Source organism: Marmota monax, unplaced genomic scaffold (assembly GCF_021218885.2).
Source record: "Marmota monax isolate L192 unplaced genomic scaffold, Marmota_monax_Labrador192_F-V1.1 WCK01_AAM20220418_F8-fsc00033, whole genome shotgun sequence".
Lineage (NCBI taxonomy): Eukaryota > Metazoa > Chordata > Mammalia > Rodentia > Sciuridae > Marmota > Marmota monax.
Genome location: NW_026694282.1, coordinates 3,749,520 through 3,773,891, shown reverse-complemented (window position 1 = coordinate 3,773,891; position 24,372 = coordinate 3,749,520). Strand labels below are relative to the sequence as shown.

Sequence of the window (24,372 nt, the reverse complement as noted above, 5' to 3'; positions counted from 1 at the left end):
ATTTAAACATAAAATGTTGTTGAGGCAAGTTCTATATGTAAACATTGTCCAAGGATGGCATTTAAGAAGTATCCAAATTAATGCCAGTTTTGTAAATGATTATTTCTAAGAAAGCAAAATATTTTCAAGCAAAGATGCACTCATTTATTTTAAATTTTATCTTATTCTTAATCCTATACTAAAATATCATTTTTTGGTTGAAAATGAGTCTGTTCCACAATTCAATAAGTCAATATAATCTTAACAGTAATTCTATTTTTAAATGTACACTGTGCATTTACAGTAAGATATTTCCTTCTAATGACTCTCATTGTAACTATGGTCCTATATAACACTGCCTTTGGCTTCCAGCTACCAATTCCCACTGAAGAACAGAATTAAATATGTAAAAAGCAAATGAACTTGTTTTAAGCAGCATGAAAATTAACTCTCCAATTAAAACTCATCAATCTTGTTTCTTACAAGGTAATTCTATTTAAAGTAAGGTCAGCCCCATTTTTAAACTGTTGACAAGTTTTTCCTCGACTTAAATATAATTCTTTATAAACCAAAGGATCACAGCTTTTTATTCTCACACATTTAACTTATTGAAATATACTAAACCAGTCCATCTTTGATTTCTGCTTCTTCTCCCCCTGTCTACATCTCTTCTCCTTCTCCATATCCTATCAAAAAGGACCAAAATAAAATAGTAACATGTATAGAGGAGAGAAATTAGGTATACGTTGATACTATGTTTGAGACAATTCTGTTTAGTCAGAGGGAGACATTGGGGGCAGAGAGGAGTTGAATATTGGAGAAGAAGTTTCCATTAGCTCCTAAGTTACGATTTCAGGGTGTCTGGTCATTTTTTTTTTTTTCCAGAGAACAGTACTATGAGTTAACAGATAAGAATCTATCAAACTAAACCTGAATGATAAAATAAAATGTAGTATTAATAATTTTTGGATGCCATAATTTACTTTTATTAGAATAAATTACAGTTGATATAAGCTTGTCTTTAAGGATGTTTTCATATTTAATAAACTTTAAAATCACCTTTAGTTTACACTGCAATTGCTTCATTTCCAGATCCATGCTCCTTGAAGGACTCAGTGATGTAATGTGTATCCTAGGAGTTGTTATCCGGGAAACTTCTTCTGCCAAACTTGTGATTTCAGATGAGGACTCCAATTTCTTTAGTAAATCTTCTTTTTCCTTCCGAAGCTCAGCCAAATCCAAATTTAGCTTCTTTAAAATAAAAAAGAAAAAGAAATATAAATATAAAGGTAAATAATCATTAATTCAATGATTTTCAGCATAAAATCCTACAATAGGATAATGTTGAAGAAAACAATTATAAAAGGTTATAAAAATTGCAAAAATTCTAACTTCAATTAGCTTTTGCTTAAGTTTGTGGGCTAGTCAAGTGAAAACAATATGCATTTGCTGTACTCAATAACTTCTGGTTGGCTGGTCTTTACTCAAGAAGTACTATTTCTTTGTCTTCACAAATACATGAGTGAGCCAGAGATTCACAGGGTCAATGTACTTAACTTGGTAAAAGCCAAGCTAGAGCAGGAAAGGATAACAGATATTAGTTGTTTATTCTACTTAATAGATCTTACTACTCTCTATAGTAGCCAAAATATTTCTCATGTAGTAACATAAACTTTAAGTCCAATTAACAGATGAGTCTTGTTAGGGATTTATTTCAAATAGCATGCAAAAAAAAAAAAAAAAACTTGCTTAATATAACGTACTTGGTTGATAGCTGACAAGTCCTGTTTGTAATGTGGACACAGAACTGCACTGAACTTCTAATATTTGAAATTTTGATAACAAATATTTTGCTAAATGATATACTAATAATATTTTTGAGAAGAAGTGTAAAACAAAAAACTATCTTATGTTAGCCCTGCTCTTTTACCAATCTATAGTCTTCAGAATGTCACCAAACTAGCAGCATAACAACTCCAAGATCCTTAAGAGGGTAACTGCATGACTGATTTATTATTCCAAAGAAGCTTATAATATGGTAGTTGAACATAAGGAACAATTAGACAAAATGATCCTGAAATCTCTCGTGAGAAAAAAATGTTTCTTTGTTATGAATTCCAATTAGAAACAGAAAAAGATGTAGCTAAAATATATGGTACTATAAACATGGGGCATAAGTAATTTACGTATTAACACTGTTTTTAAGCATAATATCTAGAACCCAAATAAATATGTATTTGTATACACATTGTGTATAGTTAAGAATGAATATTTCAGATCATGGATTCAGAACTAGGGCTTGATATATTTGAAATAAGAGTATGTCTTGGTGAAAAGACTATTTATTTGGCTATATTTTAGTTTATGATCTGTATGTACAGTTCTATAGATTTTCAGTAAATATTTGTTCATGAATTGTCCCAAAGGTACCTCAGTAATTAATATCTGAATGTGAAATCACAATTTCCTTAAATCTGAAAATCTTCTGGGTTACCATTCAAGCTTGAATCTACCTTTCCCTATTTATTATTCCTATGTCCAAGCAGTTGTCATGTTCTATAAATTATACAGTCTCTTAAATTTGTATTCTATCTGTATTCTCTTTCTGTATTCACTCAATGGAGATTCTCATTATCCTACTGAGGCTACTGCCAGACCCTCCCTCTCCCCAACTCCATCTCACTTTTTATACAACTTCCTACTACAACTTTCACCTGTTATTCCTTCGTTCAAAGGTCTTTAGGGGTTTTTCACCCCAATGGAATAAAACTCATATATCTGTAGATAATAAAGTTTTCTAAGATTAACTTAGTCTTGTGTTTGTCATGTCACCTGAAGCCAAACTTGCCTGCCATTTCTGCATCAATGACTACACATAGTGTTTCCTACAACTGAAGGATTTCTCATCTTTGAAGGGCAACTTAGTTTTCCTTCCACACAAAGTCTTCTTTGTTCTTTTCTTCTTCTTTCTCTTTGCTCCCATAAAACTATGCATGTTCCTTGTCTATGAACACTAGTAAACATTAAATCCTTCAAGGAGGATGCTTTTGACCACCTATGTATACACCACAATATGTAAAAATAATGCCTTAGGTATAAAAAGAACCAAAAGAAAGGTTTCCTATTTGTAGTTCAGATATGCTGTAAGGACACATCAATTACAGCTCTTATTTACAATCTATTTATAACCATATAAATTAAAATACAGTTCATTAATAATGTAGTATTAGTTAAGTTTTTACTTTGGCAGCATATACCAGAATATTTCTGAATTCTGATGTTAACACTCTGCATTTAAATTAGACTTTTCAAGATTTCAGTTTGGAAAGATGTAACTCATGGCAGCAATTGCAGGTAGAATCTCAAACAACACAAGAAACTAAAATCTGGTGAGTTTCTTATCTCCTTATAAACAGATCTGGGTGGCTTTTCTTATTTTCCATACTCCTATTTTCTGTCTATTACTTCCATGATGGCAGATATTAACACTATAATATGTCTTTATTGAGGAAAGACCAACCTCAAAAAAGTATTTCTCTGAAAGACATACATATGTAAATTTTACCATCATCTTAACAATACAAAAATCATTAAATAAAGAAACACTAAAACTATGGAGAAGATAGAATTACTTGTACTTTATTAAAATATAATATTTTGATTAAAGGATACTTAAAATCTTTACAATCTTTAAAACATTTCTAATATTATATATGCATAGAAGCATCTGTTGAAATGGGAACTATACAAACCATTTATTCCATCAGTTTGAAATTTTTTGTTTATCCCTTAGAATTTTGGACAAATAATGTGGGCTCTATTATTAATTTCTCTCAGTTTAAGAATTCTGTTTCTTATTTGAGAAATGCTATTATAGAGAGAAGTAGTATAAAATCTTTCTTTTCCTTACTCTTGTTTTGGGCTGTGATACTACTTTTGTGGGTGATCTTGTTAGACTGAGATTGTGCTGTAAAATCTACTAATAAATTAAGATTACCCTTAAATTATTCTTTTTATCAATAGAATGATTCATATTTCTTTTATATTACTTTTCCATCACCAATCAAAGTTTTTAAATTTTTATGTTACATTGTATTTAAAAGAGACATAACAAAGCACAGATGGAAGAGTCATAATTTCCAGATTCTCTTTCTCTGGAACTGTTACTTATCAACCAAGTGGACTTAAGCAAGTATGTATCTTTGTTTCCTCCTTTAAAACAAAGAGGATGTTGCTTACTTCAGAATGGTAATTTTGAAGACAGAATTTTTAAAACATCTGTGATAGCACCTGGTAGATTTTAAATCTGAAGCATTATTGGTAGCATTATTTTATGGGAAATGCTACCCTACAGAGTCTGAGACATATCTTAAAGATGAGGACATAGATTAATGAAAAAATTGTTTAATATATGTATATAATTATCCTATAATTTCTCTCTTGACAGAAATTGTAGTTCATCTTAAGGCAGAGTTACTTGTTTTACTAGGATCAATTTAGGATCTCTGCTAGGCTACATGCTTATTGATGCCAGATGTGCTCCTCTGACTCTGTATGCTCAGTGCTGCAGTCTAAAAGACTTTTTAAATTTAAAAGTTTACTTCAGTAAGTACTGAAATTTGTACTGATTTATGTATAGTCAGTTATTTCTAACCAATTATAAAATAGAACTTAATACTACAAAAATTTAAAGTAGATAATACTAATTATTTACATCTTAGAACTTTAGGATGGGACTGGAGATCATTATGTTAAGTGAAATAAACCAAGCACAGAAAGACAAGCACTTCCTGATCTTACTAATGTTTGGAATCTAAAAAAGTTGATCTCATAGAAGTTGGAGTAGAATGGTGGTTACCACAGGCCAGTGAGAAGAATGGGGAAAAGTTTATCAGTTAATACTAAGTTATAGTTATGTAGAAGTAAGAAATTTTTGGTGTTGTATATTGCACAGTAAGGTGACTATTTATTTATTTATTTATTTTTCTTTGCCCATTTTTTATTTGTACATCACAGTTGTATATTATGATGGAATTTGTTACCTGTTCAGACATACATATGACATTATAATCTGCCTGATTTTAGATAATGATAATATACTATATATAAACTAGAAGAAAAATTTTGGAATGTTTTCACCATAAAGAAATGATAAATGTTGGCAGAGACAGACGTGTTTAAGCTGATTTAAACATTATATAATGCATATATGTATTGGAACATCTCATGGTACCTCATAAACAAGTAAAAATTCATGAATTTATGTAACAGTTATAATTTTAATTTAAATTAAAAATAAATAAAATAGTGATGAACTATAAATCTCTGAAATGTACATAACTCTCTAAACAAGTATAAGGAGAAACAAGAATACACATACTGAATATATTACTATTCTTCAGTAGTGATTTCTGTGGTAGACACAATTTTCAGATGACCACCAATGACCTACTTCTTGCTATAATATCTTCCCCTTGTATGCAGGTGGAACCTGAGAATAAAACAGGCTATTACCACAATGATAACTTATACTAAAAGGAGACTCTGTGGTGGCAATTAGGATTCTAATCAAGTCACTTTAAGATTACCCTGCCTGATTATAACCTTATGTGGTAAGCTCTCTTGAAGATGATCAGGGGCCTTCCCTGAGAGAGATATCCTCCTGGTAGCCTGGAAGAAGTAAGCTGACATGTTATGAAGGAACCACAATGCAAGAATCTAAGGGAGGCCTCAGGGAGGTGAGAATGCTTCTTGGTTGGCAGCTAGGAAGAAAAGAAGGGCCTCAGTTCTATATCCATAAGAAAGTGATTTTATTTTTCAAGAAACATGTGAGTTTAGAAGGGAAGCCTAAGGTATAGAAAGGAAGGCAGCCTTGATGACACACTGATTACAGCCTGTGATACTCTGAGCAGAAGACCTGCTAAGGCGTACCAGACTCCTGACACGGGAAAACCAGTGGTAATGAAAGTATATGTTGTTTCTAACTTGCTTAGTTTATGATAAATTGTTATGTAGCATAAAAAAAACTAGTGTAAGTCATAATTTTTAAAAAATCAGTCCCCTGTTGAGCCTGTCCTTTGTTCCCTTATTCCCACCCTGCCCCACCTCAAGCAAGTATTTCAAACCCTTTGGTGTATGGTTTATATAAGCCTCACTGTGGATTAATTTTGTTGCCTCGTCCATAATTTTGTATTAATTTTATTTTTGAAATTTTTTGAATATTCCATTTTCTATGCTTAGAAATATAAACTGACTACACCAGATCTTCATCTGTAGTTCATTTGCCAAGCAAAAGGCTTCTGTTCAGAATCTTTCCTTTGCTGCTCTCAGCAATAGGAATCCCATGAACGGGGTGAAGATGTTTCCCTTGGCCTGCTCTTCCTTATTCTCTTATGTAGGACTGCATTCACAAATTGCTTTAATTTGGGGCTCCAACTTGACATTTTCTGTAGGATTTGAATGGAAAGTATTTAGATTCAGAATCTGACTCAATATCATTCATTCTTATTTCTATATCAGGTGGAAAGCACTACAATAATTCTGTATTGTCAATGGTAAATGAAAAAGTTATAACCCTTGCCTTGACCAGAGTCTATAAAACATAAATATTTAACAACAAACTACAGTGTTATCAAGAAACAGAGCAGAAAGCTAAGGGAACTGCTACTCTCCTCAGTTCCTGCCTGGTTATACCTCTAGAGCCAGTTTCTTTTCAAGTAATTTCCCTAATATGCTGTGTCACATGTGTCCTAGAAACTAGAGGTAGCATCAATTGCTCTAGCCTATACCTTAACCACTCTTCTCTTCAGTTTTTATGTGAGAGAAGGTACCTGCTAGAATGTGGATGAGTAAACTGAGAACAGACCTGAGGAGAAGGAGCATATCTTCATCACCAGAGATCTTTACTAAACAGGTTAATGTTTAAGAATGAATTATCAATAATAATAATAATAATAATAATAATAATAATAATAGTAGTAGTAAATGGGTCCAAAAAAGATTTTACAGGTCCAATGTAAGAATTAAAGGGTTTATTTAGAAAGAAATCTGAAATAAAATTTCCCTAAGGAGTTCCAAAACAATATATTGTTTTTATATTTTCAGATCTTGATGTCTCCAAAGAATAAAATATTCAACACCTGCCTATTTAATGGTCACAATACTAGCTATAGCATATAAAGAAAAGGATTTTGAGTATTCAAATACTTTAGAAGCAGTGCCCCAAGGCAAAGGAATACTTTTAATTCTCAAATATTCACTTCCAATAAGAGACTAATTGTGATCTATATTTTTTCTGGACAATAGTTACCCTATATTTTTTTCTGGACAATAGTCACTCTATTGTATTCAAAGATACAGTTTGTATTTTCCATATATTTTTTTACAGTAAAAGCTTAAAGTAATGAAACATTTTAAAATTAGGAAAATATTTTTAGTTGGGATAGTAGGATCTAAAAAATAGACACAGAAATTCTATAGAATCCATCTAAACATGACATTGAAGGACATGGTTAGAGCAGCAGGGTTTGGGGGAAGCCCTTGGAAGAAATGGTTGGTGGAAAAAGAACTCTACCAGTTGATACTGGAGCAAAGGTTAGATGCTGAATGTTGGAAAAGGTCAATCAGCAACAGAGTAAAGAGTGAAGTGTAGTTCCCATCTATAACTACAGAGTAGTCTCCAATTTTTTTTTTCTTTTTTTGAAAGCCATAGGAATTGGCAATCAAAGTAGAGAAAAACAACTGCTGAATGGGAGTAATCTGTTTTGAATTACTTCACCAAAATCTCTGAATCTTAAATTCTGCTTAGGGCTGACATAGAACATTATTATAAGTTCACTGATTATTTTACAACTTGATTATTCCAGTTCATACTTAAGCAGAGTCAGCAATTTAAAAATCTTATATTTTAAAAAAATAATTATAATGTAAATTTTGTTATCAGAATTAAAGCAGAGAATTGAGATAAAATTCTAATTTATAATATCTATGTGAATTTTACAGGCACAAACCCTATAAACCCCCTAGAAAGAGAAATCTTAATGATATTTCTTCTTCCTGTGAATAGTCAACATTCTTTCATTTGGAATATTACAATTTTATAGAGAATAAAATATAAAGAAACAAAATTCTGTATGTTGTCTATGTATAAGACAAAAAGCTTAGTCACTTAATTAAATAATACTCCTGAGAGTAATCAAGACACTTATAAAGTTGATTTTCCAGTCACCAACACATGGAATTTCCATGTAAGTACTCAGGAAGGTAAATAGTTACTCTCAAGTTTAGTAATAATAGTTTTAAATTTAAAGCATGAATTTTGCTTTGTTATGATTTTTGATAACACCAAGAGAAAAAAATTAAGAACTGAAAGTCAATAACAAAGGATCTAGACAGAGATATAATTATCTATGTAACAAAATATCTTATGAAAAATCCACTCAGTTACTGCATCACTCACTTACAAACTGTTTTCTGACAAATGCAGTTATTAAAAGCCTACAGTATGTTTCACAAAACGTCAAGCAAATGAAGGTAATATAGAGGACTTTTTACCACTAGCTTTTGCTAGTAGTTAGATTTCAGTAGCCTTTAGAGACCATTAAGTACCCTTTGGCTAATTGGCCAATGGTAGATTAATCCCCTTTTTATTCCAGCAGCACTATTTTAACACCCTTATACTCTGTCAGTGTAGTGTCTGAATGACAAAATAATATTGTGCATGAATAATAAGCAGAAAAGTTAAATTAACATTTCATGTTTCACATGCCATACCTATGTGTCAGAGAACTTTCTTTTTAAGTCACTGACATTCAACTTTTTAAAATAATCTCATGTTGACATCTTATTGAGGTGAATTTTCCTAATTACTGCTAATTGCCTATCAAGAAAAAAACTCTTTTCATGAAGTACAGTTGTCTAGCACAGATGAACCAAGCTCCAGTGTGCACATTAAAGACAAAGCATGACACTTAAGGTGCTACTTTGTTATAAGGTCATACTAAATATGGTTTGTAATTAACAAAGCAGTTTTTTATGGTACTGAAAACGCCAATCTGTCTTGATGTGTTCAAATTAGATTCTATCAGAGAAATATGGATATCTGCATATGGATAAGAGATATGTTACTCTCAATAACATTTACAAGGAGTAAATTTATTCAATGCCCTTGCATTTTATGATGTAAGTTCTTATAAATGTCCAATTAAGTTATTCTTTTATAAATATGTTAAAAAAATGATTTCTCAAATTGAAAACAAACACTATTATCTCAAATGTCAAATTGTTCAAAACAGTTTACTAATACTTTCAGTTCTCAAAACACACCAAAATGCTGAAACATTTAACATATGTCCTTTAATTTGCATTAATACTTTCGACATTATTGAGATTTTAAGCAAATTTTCATCTATGTGATAAAAATTTCAAAATAATCTAAATAACTAAACCAATGCATTTTAGCTCAAAGTTAAACCATATTACTTCAACTTCTGTTCTTACAACAATGTGAAAAATAACAGATGTATTACATGTGGAATTTATAATATGTAAAAATTAACTTACATAGTTGACTTTCAAGTATTTGTGGACAAAAATAAACATTTGTCTATTTACAGCAAAAAGAGGTTTGTAATTTCAAATTCTCAGTTCAAGTTACCAGAAGAAAAGCCCTCTTTACACACCAGATACTAAATACAGATATAAACACTTGAAACAAAATGTATATACAGAAAAAATTCATCATCTCTGTGAAAATAACTTCTCAATGTCCATATGGTAATATTATAAGCTCAGTCACAGCTCTCCTAACACTTGACCTACACATGACTTGCTTACTACTGACCATGAGGATGCAATGCATTTCAATTCTAATTCTTTCACCTGGCAGGGATAAAAAATAATGATAGTGTTGTTTGATGTTCCAAAGGAAAAAACTAAGTAACGAAAACTCATTTTGTCACTTTCCTTTTACTTTTTACTGCTTAAACTCAGCTAATTCAACATAGAAATATCTATTCCTCATATATGATAGACACACAACATCTTTTTTCTTTTAAATTTTTTTTTAAGTTGTAGATGGACAGAATACCTTACATACTTATTTTTATGTGGTGCTGAGGATCAAACTCAGTGCCTCCCATGTGCTAGGCATGTGCTCTGGCCACTTCTTGCACTTTAGGAGTCTTATGAAAGAAGTCAGTTACCACAACATCTTAATTCTATTTTTCCTCCACCCCTTTTGTCAAGACTTTTTTCAGGCATTGAAATTGTGTGGAGGCAAGAGGAAAATAATCCTCCCCAAACTATGCAGGCCAAGGAAAAAATTAATAAACATGCCAAATCAACAAAAATGATAGCTGGTGTTTTATGGTGATTTTGACATCTGTTTCTAAATAAAGAATCATAAATTTTCAAATGAAGTTACAGCAACTGAATTATCAGGAACAAATATAATCTTCAGAAGTCTCATGAAGACTTCCTCATTCTCATAAGTAAACTCAAATCTCCTAAAAAACAAGCTTCAGTACTCTGAATTACTTTTTTGTCCTATTGGAGTACTATTACAGTAGTATCAACTCTTGCTGTATTTTTATAGATCAGAAAGGCCTTTGTGGCTGAGTAATATTCTATTATATACATACACCACATTTCTTTATCCATTCATCTGTTGAAGGGCCCCTAGGTGGGTTCCATAGTTCAGCTATTGTGAATTGAGCTTCTATGAACATTGAGATGGCTGTATCACTGTAGTATGCTGTTTAAAGTTCTTTGGTTATACTGAGGAGTGGGATAATTGGATCAAATGGTGGTTCCATTCCAAGTTTTCTTGCCAGAGTGATCAGCTTGCTTGTCCTGACCCTGCCTTTTGTGTGTGTGTGTGTGTGTGTGTGTGTGTGTGTGTTGCTGGGGATCAAACCCAGGGCCTTGTGCATGCAAGGTAAGCACTCTACCAAATGAGCTATATCCCCAGCTCCATTCCAAGTTTTCTGAGGAATCTCCATACTGCTTTCCAGAGTGGTTACACCAATGTGCGGTCCCACCAGCAATGTAAAAATAAACCCCTTTCCCCACATCCTTGCCAACATTTATTGTTCCTTGTATTTTTTAAAACTTTTTATTCTAATTAATTATATATAACAGAAGAATGCATTACAATTCATATTACACATATAGAGCACAATTTTTCATATCTCTGGTTGTATACAAAGTATATTCACACCACTCGTATCTTCATACATGTACTTAGGGTAATGATATCCATTTCATTCCACCACCTTTTGTACACCCATTGCCCCTTTCCTTCCCCTCCCGCCTCTGTTGCCCTATCTAGAGTTGCTTGTATTTTTGATAATAGCCATTCTGAGTGGAGTGAGATGAAATCTCAGTGTAGTTTTAATTTCCATTTCTCTAATTGCTAGAGATGTTGAACATTTTTTCATATATTTGTTGTTCAATCATATTTCTTCCTTTGTGAAGTGTCTGTTCAGTTCCTAAGCCCATTTATTGATTGGGTTATTTGTGATTTTTTGTGTTAGGTTTTTTGAATTCTTTATATATTCTGGAAGTTAATGCTCTGAGGTGTAGGTGGCAAAGATTTCCTCCTATTCTATGGGATACCTCTTCATGTTCTTGATTTTTTCCTTTGAGTGAAGAAGCTTTTAAATTTGATTCCATCCCATTTACTGATTCTTGATTTTACTCCTTGCACTTTAGAAGTCTTATGAAGTCAGTTCCTAAGATGACATGGAGAAGATGTGGGCCTACTTTTTCTTTTGTTAGGTGCAGGGTCTCTGTTCTAATGCATAAGTCTTTGATCCACTTTGATTTGAGTTTTGTACAGGGTGAGAGATAAGGGTTTAATTTCATTTTCCTAGCAATATTTTTAAATAGGCTTTCTTCTCTCCAATGTATGTTTTTGGCACCTTTGTCTAGTATGAAGAAAGAAATATAATTGGACAACAAATATATATACATATAAATTCAACTGTATTTCTGTGGGTTTCTCTCTGTGCCTTCTATTTTGTATCATTGGTCTCCATGTCTGTTTTGGTGCCAATATGAAATTATGGCATTTTCTGGTAAATGGATGGAACTGGAGAATATCATGCTAAGTGAAACAGCCATTCTCCCCAAACCAATGACTAAATATTTTCTCTGATATGCGGATACTAATTTCACAATAAAGTGGGATTTAGGGAAGCAGAGAAGTACTTTGGATTAGAAAAAGGGGAAGAAAGGGAAGGGAAGAGGAATGGGAATAGGAAAGATAGTAGAATGAATTGGACTTTATTATCCTATGTGCATATATGATTACATGACCAATGTAATTCTACATCATGTACAACCAGAAGAATGAGAAGTTGTACTCTCTATATGTATAACATGTAAAAATACATTCTACTATCATATGTATAACTAATTAGAATAAAAAAACCCAGAAGTTATAAGGAAGAATCAAATGTTTTTAGGCTAAAACAATAACCAAAATAATTAAAATATCACTTGATGGCAGAATGGAACTGACAGAGGATAGAATAAATAAATGTGAAAAGTGGAGGGGGGAAAAAAAGGAGAGGCCTTTGTAGACTAGCCTGAGAAAATGAATGCTCATGTACAGTACTGTTATTAAACACCAGTGAGAATCTAGAGAATTAAAAACTGTTTGTATTATTAAATTCCTGTACAGATTTCAAAGGGCAGGTATTTGTTAAATTATTTTTAAAAAATCTTTATTTATTTATTTTTATGTGGTGCAGATGATCGAACCTGGTACCTCCCACGCGAGAGGCAAGTGCTCTACTGCTGAGCAACAACCCCAGTTCCCATTAAAATAATTTTTGACATGTAAAAATTTATAATAGAGCATGATATACTTCTGAAATTCATATTTTATAAGATAAAGTCCTTTGAAAAAGCCTCTAAAAGCATTTACGAACACTAAGCTTAAATTATACTTAAATCAGTTTACAGAAATAGTACATTATCACACTAATCTAAATTAAATATTACCAACTTTTTGGGTTACAAACTCAAAGACTAAAGATCTAAGTTTACATTTTCAAATTAGTGAAAAGCTATATATTTCTTAAATACATCTTAAGTGTGAATAGTGTCATAATACGTAGAAATCAAAATATTTTATAATAGGGTTCATTGTATGTCTTTCCTTGTAGTACCACATCTAATTCTGCAAATAAATTATTTGGATGAAAGTTAGTGAGAGAATTAAAAAAAACCCTACAACTCATTACACATTCAACAGCAGCAACACTAAGTATTCATGTGATGTTGATCATTTATAAATATATCCTACTAAAATTCTCGAGAAACAACTTAGTAAAGTTTTTCTTTATTTCCTATATAAGTTTTGTAAGAGTCAAGAAATTTTTTTTAAAATGATTTTTTTTTTTCAATTTAAAGTTCCTTGTATTGGGGATCAAATTCAGGGCTTCTTGTTAGGCAAGTAGTCTGCCACTGAGCTACAGTCCCAGCTGACATATTTTAAAATAAGTTTTTATAATCCCTGAACTTGACAAGATACTGATACAATTTAAAATGAGATTTTCCCCCACTAAAAGCTAACATATATAAAAATAACCAAAAAACACCTTTCATAGCATAAAACAGACATTTTTTATAGGAGGAAAACAAAAAAGAAATTTATATAACTTGGATTTATACAATATTATTCAAGATATTTCTCAGACATTTCATTGAAGTGCTATTTTTTCAACACAAAAAAAAATTCCACATAGGAACATCTTGCCATCATCCTTTTTTTTTTATTAATTTGCTTTGTAATTGTAGATGGACAGAATGGCTTTGTTTTATTTATTTTTAATAATGATTGAGCCCAGTGCCACACACATGCTAGGCAAGAGCCCTACCACTGAGCTATAGCCCCAGCCCTATTTTATTTTATTTTAGAATTATCTTCTGTTTATAACATTCTTTCAAAGAGTAATAACGATTGATCTAACAGAGTACTCAATAAATAAAGTCAGATAAATATCTGGTTCTCAGTTAACTTACATAAACTACCATAATTCATATAGATCTTTAGGAAAAGGGTAGTCTGGGAGTTATTTTTGTTTTTATTATCAAGTTGGGTTTTCTGCCATTCTCCTAGAACAATGGTTCTCAAAGAATACATGCTACTGGGACATGTATTTTGGAAATCTGTTGTGATACTTTTGAGTACCATAATGATTAAAAAGTTAAGTGGGTGAAATACAGGAACACAAAATATACTGGAATATGTAGACTAGTCCTGCCCAATAGAAACGTTCCCGTATCCTGCATGTCTCAAATCTTCTGTCAATTATTCATGTAGGTGAAAATATGCATACAAAGAAATTAACCTAAATCCTACCTCAGAATTACACAGACAACACATTTTTTTTTCCTCTTGCAGTTGTAGAAAATTAACGATCTTCTAAATCATAGTAAGACAGAAAGAGTAGAATGAAAAAAAAAAATCCGTTTTTTTCTCCAGGTTCTAAACTATAAGGCTTAGTACCTGGCTGGCATACATGTAAAGTCTACACTGAAAAGGATGGTCTGGGATGAAGCAATGTGAAGTAAAGAGAAGCATCAGCGACATTAGTATCTGGTGCTAGTTCCTAAGTTTATCTTTTGTTAATCTTTTGATTTTGTGAGCTTCATTTTTCTTTTTAATGTTAGTTTGAGTACAGTTTTTATCATTTGCTATCAAGATTCCTATGAATACAACTTCATAAGTAAAGTCCAACAACTGCTCCTCAGCTATTTTCAATTCCTCTATGGCATCCAACACGCTTGACCAAATCTCTTTTTTCTTTTTAAAATTTTTCTTTCTTTCCTGTATAACAGCATGCTTATACTTTTCCTTCAGTTTCTGCATATGCTTCTTTTTGCTTTCCTTCTCTGGCTCTTCTCATATAGCTGATACTCTCCCAATCTTCTTATCTTGCTACAAAGATTTGTTCCATCTCCAGCATTCTTTCTGTGGGATATTTACATCAGTAGGTTTCTTTCTTCTCTTCATTTAAATAAAATATTTCAAATATACCATAGGTTTGTAATAATGAAAAATAAAATGAATTCTCATGTATTAACTGCCGAACTGAGGCAATAAGTTATGAGTACAAATGAAAACTATGAATCACTCTCTTGACTTACCAGAAATATTCACTATCCTAAATACCTGTGGTGTTTATTTTTCCCTCACGTCTTTATACTCAGCATGTATGTATATGTGTGTGTCTGTAAATATATATGTATATTTCAAAACAATATAATGATTTTAACACATTCCCTGTTCACAATTTAACATCCCCGAAACTGGGATACATCTTCCATTCTGAGATAAATTTTTGCTATTCCATAAATAATGTTTCTTCTTTTAAGTTGCATATTCAGTTGGTGAATGTGAATTCCATTGTTTTGGCATACATTGATTTTATATTCAGTAATCTTGCTGAACTCTATTAATTATAGTAATTTGTTTTGAGATTCTGTGCAGACAAGCCTGGTGTCTGGAACTAATGATGGTTTTGTTTCTTTATTTCTAATACTTTTAAATTTTCATTTCCTTTTTAATGTGCTGGTTAGGCCCTTGAGTACAACATCAAAAATACAAAGACAGCAAGCAAAAATGCCTTCTGATTAAAAAAGAAATGCTTCTAACTTCCATCACTGAGTATGATGGCTGTTTTTATTCCTCATAGCGGAATAAAAAAAAATCTCTGCTATTCCCAGTTTGCTAAGAGAACTTTTATCATGAACAGGTTATTAATTTTATCAAAAAGTTTTCTGGGGCTAGGGATTTAGGTTAGTGGTAAAATGCTTACCTATTGTGCATGAGGCCCTAATCAAAATTAGGTTTGATCCCCTGCATTAAAAAAATTCTTTGCATTTTTGAAATTTTAGTAAAAAACACATGAGAATCTGCCTTCTTAATAAAATATTAAGTTTACAGTACAATATATACTATTTTCCTTAAAATTTAAGTCCCTCCTTTCACTGCTTTTGCAGCCAATCCTAAATTTAGGTTATGTTTTCAATTTCACTTGTTGCAATGTATTTTAATTCCCTTTATGACTTCCTCCTTGACCCACTGGTTGTGTAAGAGTGTTTTGTTTAACTTCTATACATTTGGGAATTTTCAGTTTTCCTTCTGCTATTGATTTCTAACTTCATTCCTTTGTGATCAGAAATGATACCTACATGATTTCAATCTTCCTGAATTTAAGATTTGCTTTGTGGTCTAACATAATCTACTCTGGAAAATGTTTTACATGCACTGGAGAAGAATGTACATTCTGCAGTTGTTGGATGGAATATTCTCTAACTCTGGTAGGTCCAACTGGTTCATAGTTTTGATTAGGTCCTCTCTAATTGTTTTACCAATTATTGAAAGTGGGATATTCAAGTCTCCTATTATTATGTTATCTATTTCTCTTCAATTTTGCTTGCTTCATTTATCAAGAAGCTCTGAAATTATATGCATAAATGTTTTGATTTTTTTCTTCTTGGTGAATGGATTATTCTTTCAGATTAATGTCACTTTCTCTGTAACAGAAAGAAGAAAACAGGTAGCATATGGTCATCCCTGCTGTCTTTTTAGCAGGGCATATCATTTTCCATCCCTTCACTTTTAGCCAATGTATCCTTAAATCTAAAGTCTCTTTAAAGAGAGGATAAAGCTGAATCAAATTTTATTATATTCAGCTACTCTATGCCTTTTATTAAGGAGTTTAGTCCATTTACATTTAAAGTACTTTGATAGTGAAGGACTTTACTATTGTCAGTCTGTTGTTTTGTCTTCTTCTTTTGTCCCTCTTTTCCTTTGTTGCTTTATTCCATTGTGTTTCATTGATTTTTTTGTAGTAACACATCTTGTTTTTAATTTTCTTTTGCATATCTTTTAAAAGTATTTTCTTTCTGATTACTGTAAGGCTTACATAAAATATCTTGTGGTTACAATAATCTATTTTAAGCTGGTAACAACTTAATTTCAATTACATAAAAGAAACTCTATTCTTTTACTTCTCCCTACACACATTTCGTTGATGTTACAAATTTTACATTTTGTTAATGTAAATAAAAAGATGAAAAATAAAAAGATGTTACATGTTTTCATATTGTGTATTCATTAACATATTTTTATAGTTATAATTATAGTTTATTTTTCCAACTTCTATATTTGAGTTAAAAATTATCACATTCCACCACTACAGTTTTACAGTATCCAGTATTTCTCTCTGTATTTACTTATACCAGCAGGTTTTATACTTTCAGGGCTTTTGTATTATTGGTTAGCATATTTTTGTTTCAACTTGAACTCAATTTAGTATTTCTTTTAAGAGAGGTCTGGGGGGTGAAGGACCCTCTCTGCTTCTGATATTTGGGGAAGCCTTTCTCTCTTTCATTTTTGAAGACAGTTTTGCCGGATTAAGTATTCTTGGTTGGTAAGAGTTTTTAATTGTATGTGCACAATTGAGTGATTTTTAGCATATTTATAAAGCTGTGCAATTATAACCCTGGAATAAGTTGAGAGCATTTCCATTAGCCCTGAAAAAAATCCTCATGCCCATTTAAAGACATTTGTTTCACATTTCTGGCCTTAGCCAACCACCAAATCTAATTTGTTTATTTTGCCTTTTCCTGACATTTCATATAAAATGAATCATATTATTTGTGATCTTTTGTGCCTGGATTCTTCCATATGCATGTTTTGAAGGTTCATTCATGTTGCAACGTGTATCCATTTTTCCTTCCTTTTTATTCTTGAATGACAACCCATTGTATGGATATACTGCACTTTCTCTCTCCATTTAACAGTTGATGAACTTTTAGATAGGTTCCACTGGGTGGCTATTATGAATAATGTTTCTGTGAACATTCATGTATGAACTTTTATGTGAACTTATATTTACAGTTCTCTTGAGCATATATCTGTGCAGTAGTCCGGCTGGGCTAAATAACCAAGAGGTGACAAGCAACTTGAAGGCTGAAGCGAGAACTACTTTATTGGGAGTGAACTCAGCAGGAACTGAGTGAGAACTCAAAGTAGCAGGCACCTGAGATAGCAGGAGCTGCTTCTCTGCCGACAGCAGAGGTATATATACCTAACTAATTACACACAGCTTGATTCAATTAACATCATCTAGATACAGCAGTCAGCCAATAAGGAATCCTCATCATCTTAATGGCTCGCTGGCGTTGCTTCACAAACCACTCCTCTTGGCAAACTGCCAGGCGCCATCTTGACTTGATTTTCATCCCCAACATATCTGGGACTAGAATTGCTGAGCCATGTTTTATCTTCTTATGAACTACAAACTCTTTTCTAAAATAAATCATTTTACATTCTTACCAGCAGTGTTTAAGATTCCAATTTCTCTAGACTTTATTTACATTTGTTAATATTTTGTCAATTTATTAGTCTTTATCTAGTCTTTGGTTTCATTGATTATGTCTATTGCATTTTTACTTCTATAAAATCAACTTCTGTTCTAAATAGTTCTATTTTCTTTGGGTGTCTTAATTAGTTCAGGCTGCTATAACAAATTACCATAGATTGGTGATTTAAACAACAAACATTTATTTATCACAGATCTGAATGGTGGGACATCCAAGATCAAGGCACCAACAGATCTACTGTTCAATGAAGACACTTGTCCTGGCTTGCGGATGGCTGTCTTCTTGTTCAATCCTCACATACCACAGAGTAGAGAAGGATGCCATGTCTTCTCTTTTTATAAAGGCATTAATCCCATCTGGGGGACTCCAGCATCATAATTGTATCTCTCTCTAACTTTGTATCAGATATTAACTTTAAAATTAGTTTCTAACTTTATTAATGTTAGACAATATTTTTTTAAAAAAATTTTTAGTTATAGTTGGATACAATACCTTTATTTTTATGTGGGGCTGAGGATCCAACCAAGCGCCTTGCACATGCTAGGCGAGCACTCTACTGCTGAGCCACAACCCCAGTCCCTAGAAAATATTTTTTTACTTCCAGTTCTTTAAATTTGGTGGAAATCTGGCTTTTGGCCTTAATTATGTGAATATTTTTGATAAATATTTAGAGCAAGACTCTTTTAAAACATTTTTTTTTAGTTGGAGATGGACACAACACCTGTATGTATGTATGTATGTATGTGGTGCTGGATCAAACCCAGTGTCTCACACATGCTAGGCAAGTGCTCCACCACTGAGCTACAACCCCAGCCCCAACAGCAAGACTCTTATTTGCCTGTTCAAACAATGTATATCCTTAAAGATGTTGTGTCATCTTCATTTAAAAAGCACCAAAATTGTCAGTATTTGTATTGTTTCTTTTGAACCCAATTGATTAAATATTTAAATTTTTAGGCTCCCTTCTCTACTTTTTGCAAGGCTCCTCAAACTAACTCTAATATATATATAACTATTTCCTTCAATTTCTTTCTTTTTCTTCCTGTTATTTAATTCCTCTCATGGACTCATTCTGATCAGCAACATTTGACATAACTGATCATTCATTTCTTGACTTGGATTTTTAGGTACTCCATTTTCTTTGTTCTTCTTTTACTTTTACTGTATTGGCCTTTCATTTTCAGATTCTTTCTCATCTTTCCAACCTCCAAATATGGGAGGGGCCAAGGCTCAGACTTGGACTTCTTCTCTTTTCTATTTATCTTCCCTCCCTTGATGATCTCATTATGTCCCAAGTTTTTAAATACCATTGAAATACTCATGACTCCAAAAGTCATACATCTAGCCCAGTCCTCTCCCCTACATTTTAAACTGAAATATTCTACTATTTACTGGATATTACCACTTCAGTGACAAATTACCACTTTGATACAATAGTAAACTGTCACTGATTTATGCTCAAGGAATTTACATTTGTTTTTTTTTCTTTTCCAAGTTCTAATGTGCACTTATAAGGATATTTGTCATATTTTACCTAACTTTATTGTCATTTTCCACTGTTAATATTTAACATGTTATATAATACTTCCAGCATTAACTTCATAAACATTTTAATTAGAAACCTGAAAAATTTAGTAGTTTATATACCCAAATGTATATATGCTAGATTAACCTAAAACCCAAGGCACTTGTTGAATGGGCCGTGCTCTGTTATAATTAAATCTCGCCATTTGCTTTACCTTCTCATATACAATTTGCCATCAATCTGTAAAATCTCTTGTGTTGTTTAAAAACTCTGTCTACTTCTATTAATACTTTGTAGACCACTTCTTTATTGTTTCTTTCATCCTGATATTTAAATAATCTGTTATCTAGTTGCTTATATTCAATCTCTATTTCCTCAAACTTTAGTTTCAGTCCTCACTGTACATTAGAATCACCTGAGAGCTTTGAAAAACTATCAAGACACAAGATCCACTCTCAGACTTAAATATTTGTACTTACATGGTTTATGGTGGGGCCTGGGCCTAGGTATCTTTTAAAGCTCAGAGTGAGGAAAATACACAGCCAGACCTTAGAACCACAGCTATACCATATTATCCACTATTCTAAACAAACTGCTTTCTCACCTTGATATCTTTTTAAGCTTTCCTTTCTTTTAATGGAATTACTCCATGCATACAACTTTAAAAATCATACCAAATGTAAAGTCTCAGTGCAAATATCACCTCTTTCAATATCCTCACTAAATAATGATAGCAATGAAACACTGTTCTCCTTCCACTACACCTTCATGATGCATTACACTTACATATATACATACACACACCCACACACACACCATGATTCCCTTACACTGTTATATATATATATATATATCCAACTCTCATATAGTATCTCATACAGGGACAAAGTTCACATTTAATTCATTACTGAATATCCCATTAGTATAGTGCTTTAAATGTGTTATGGAAATTATATTAAAATGCACTGTAGCAAATACAAACACATCTATCCATGTGCAAAAAAATATTTCAGTCACTTAAAATCAAACTCTAAAATTGTTCACATTTAAATAAAATCCATTACTGAGAAATATGTAATTTGTCACTTTTAGGCATGTTGATATTTTAAAGAGAGATACTTACCTGAAAGTATATTGATGGAAAAAATGAAGATATCACTGAGACTATATATAAGACTATGAAGACTATGCAATATATTATAACACTGTTTCATTAAAAACAGAAAAGGACTTTAACTGATGATGTTCAGGTTATAGTTTCTTAGTATTTTCTGCAGTGAGATCAGAAGTGAAACTGAAAACAGAATATAAGAAGCATGATTTTCTACTACACAGTGTTCTAAGTGACAATAATAGCTCTTATTAGGAAGTCTAATATAGGACACAGACATTCTTTTAACAAATATCACTTGGTTCGTCTGGAAGATCGGACATAGGAATAAGACAGTCACATCCAATTCCACATGGATTCTCAGCTCAGATCCTGGATTTTGCGCAGTTTACCTTGCGAACATGATCCGAGTGACATTTCACAAATTCCTGGATAAATGTTGCTACACTCTGCCAGGAGAGAGACAGGCTATGTCATGCACAGATCAATAATTGCACTGTGTTTCATCAGCCTCAAAATCAAAAGTGCTTCATCTGGCAAAAGCCATGGCCCTAGAGAATCTGACATATATAAACTGAATACCCTTCAAGGAATGTGTACTACACAAAATATTGGGGTAAGGTAAAAGAAAACTCTAGAGAATATCAATGAAGAACAATAAGAAAGTAGTTTTCTATTTTGTTATTTCTGGAGGTGTGAACACAGATCACAAAAATGTAAATGAGGCTATTTAAAATTCTACAATTCCTCATATAAAAAAGGCTACAATTTAACACCTTCAATCATTTGAACAGAGTTATGTAAAAAAAATTAACCATTTAAGATAAATAATAATCAAATAAGTCTAAATATATATTTAAAATTTTATTCAGATTTATAAAATACAACCTTTTTAGAATGAAGGGATTTGCTAAAAGACTCTTCAGATTTAGTAGTTTATATACCCAAATGTATAAATGCTAGATTAACCTAAAACCCAAGGCACTTGTTGAATGGGCCATGCCCTGTTATAATTAATTTCAGATTATGACACTTGGCAAAAGTCTTTTATTTGGTGCTTGATTAAACTAATTTTAAGATTAATTGGTTAATGTAATTGGGCACAAGATGAAATAAACTTGAAAACTCAAGTCTTTAAAAAGAAATTTCTTATTGCTATTGCCAAAAATGTTTTAGAGAACAAAATATTCTGTTGTAAAGTTTAGTTTACCTGATTCAAAGAGCAGGGGAATCAAGAGTTCACCAAGGAATCAGAATGATATTTAATTACAAAATAAACCAACAGTGTATATTTATGACATTTAGGTCTAAAGATTGTATGTGAGTCCTGGGAACATTTAGATTTGTAATAGTTGAGGACTTAAGGTTGAGGCAGATCAAAAGCTGCTTTGCAGCAATAGTCTAGAGTGAAAATCTAGTTTTCCATGCCACAGTTTGTAAAGCATCTCTTCTTTAAGAAATATGGTCAGACTTCCTCTAGAAACACAAAATACTGGTGTAATTAGTCATATTATTAATAAAGAGAAATAATATTTTTGGAGATTAAAAGAATGCTTCTACTTTAGAAAGCAAAAAGGGTCATAGTGAAAATCAGAATTCAGAAATTTTAAAACCTGCAAGCTCCTGAAAAGAAACATAAATAAGTGAAGTAAGCCCTGTAGGATGTGTGACAAACAAGAAATGATATGCTTTATTTTCCTTGAAAGTTCCAAGTCACTATAGATAGTTACTAACCTCAAACCAAAACTCTCCAACACTTCCACTGCACTGTAAAATAAATAAATAAAATGATTTCCATCTTTTATTGACCTCCTATATCGACATCAACACCTTTAATACCTTGCTGTGAATGAAGTCAGTGAGGAAGTCAATTTTAATCCACATTGAAAATGTACTATGCCCTCCATTATGATAGAATCTGTGAGTTATCAAACAGTTTAATAAATGATGTTTGAGGACATTATTGCCTACTAGAAGCAATAGAACTAATAAATATTCAACTTTGAAACTATTAAATGAAAACTTGTATAAAAAGGCAGCTTGGAAAAGTAGAAAGATTTTGGAGTTAGGAGTAAGAAATACATGTTGCTTATAATCCTGGAGCTACAATTTATTAGCTGATCTTGGCCAATTTATTTCAATTTTTAAGCCTTAATCCTTTATATCTTAATATGAGGAAAAGATCTTCCTTTTAAGGTTATCATAAGGAGCCAATAGAAAAACAAAATCAAAATGTCTAGAAAGAAGGACCAAAAAGTCATTGCATAAATACTAGCTGATGATGTTTTATCAAAGCCACAGGGGATAAGAGCACAAGTTTTAGAATCAGACTGCCTAATCTTGAATGCCAGTTCTGCCACTTATAAGCCATGTGACCTTGGGCATGTTATTTGCATGACCTCAGTTTTTCCACTTGCAAAATAGGTTCAGATATGAAATCATTAAAAAATGTTTCAGTTTATGGGTAAAGGTACCTACAGTACATAGAATAATACCTAGCATTTAGGTACACAAAAAGTATTTAGGTACACAAAAAATATTACTGCTATTAAGAATATGTAAGACTTGAGCTAGGCACAGTGGTGCACACCTGGAATCCCAGAGGCTTGGGAGGCTAACGCAGGAGGATTATGAGTTCAAACCCAGCCTCAGCAACTTTGCAGGGCCTTAAGCAACTCAGTAAGACCCTGCCTCTAAATAAAATATAAAAAAGGAATGAGAATATGACTCGGTGGTTAAGCGTCCCTGGGTTCAATCCCTGATACAAAACAAACAAACATGTAAGATTTGAAAGAATGATGCATCAGCATAGACTGATAATAGTTTTATGGAAGAGGGGATAGAGTGGATAGTCCACTATGACAATGAGATTTTATGTGGGTAAACAGAAGATTATAAGAATAGGTTGGCTGAACAAGTCAATGCACTGTCTTGAAAATTTTGAAAAATATTTTGGCCTTGAAATTTTCATACTGGGAACCAACTGTAGGTTCATTAATTTCATGTTGACATTAACATTTGAGCAAAATCCATAGGCAATGGGAATGGGAATAAATAAGACAGAGAAACCAGAAGAAGGCATTAGAGGAAAAAAACAATAGAATGTGATTGTAGAATTCAGAGCCAAAAAGAGACAAGAGTCAAATTTGATTCTAAGGTCCTAGTTTGGAAGAAGGCATGGTTGGAAGAAAACTTTATTAGTTGGGTTTGAAACATGATGAATTTTTGATGATAGAGAATCAAATGAAACTGTCTCCAATAGTGAAAAGGGAGGCATGGATGGGCATGTAGTCAAGTCAAAAGGAATTTCCAGGCAAGGGAATAGGTGTCTTTCAAATTGAGGAAAAAAAAT

The 24,372-nt window shown here is 32.2% G+C and overlaps 1 protein-coding gene across 8 annotated transcripts in view; it reads right to left on the bottom strand.

The window, feature by feature from the left end:
* Positions 1 to 24,372, bottom strand: part of Cntln (centlein) — a 314,434-nt gene that overhangs the window by 50,231 nt on the left and 239,831 nt on the right. For all 8 annotated transcript variants that reach the window (XM_058586366.1, XM_058586368.1, XM_058586367.1 and 5 more), the window contains one exon: positions 1,039 to 1,230. In XM_058586366.1, coding sequence (XP_058442349.1) covers positions 1,039 to 1,230 — 192 coding nt within the window. The remainder of the gene's footprint in view (positions 1 to 1,038; positions 1,231 to 24,372) is intronic.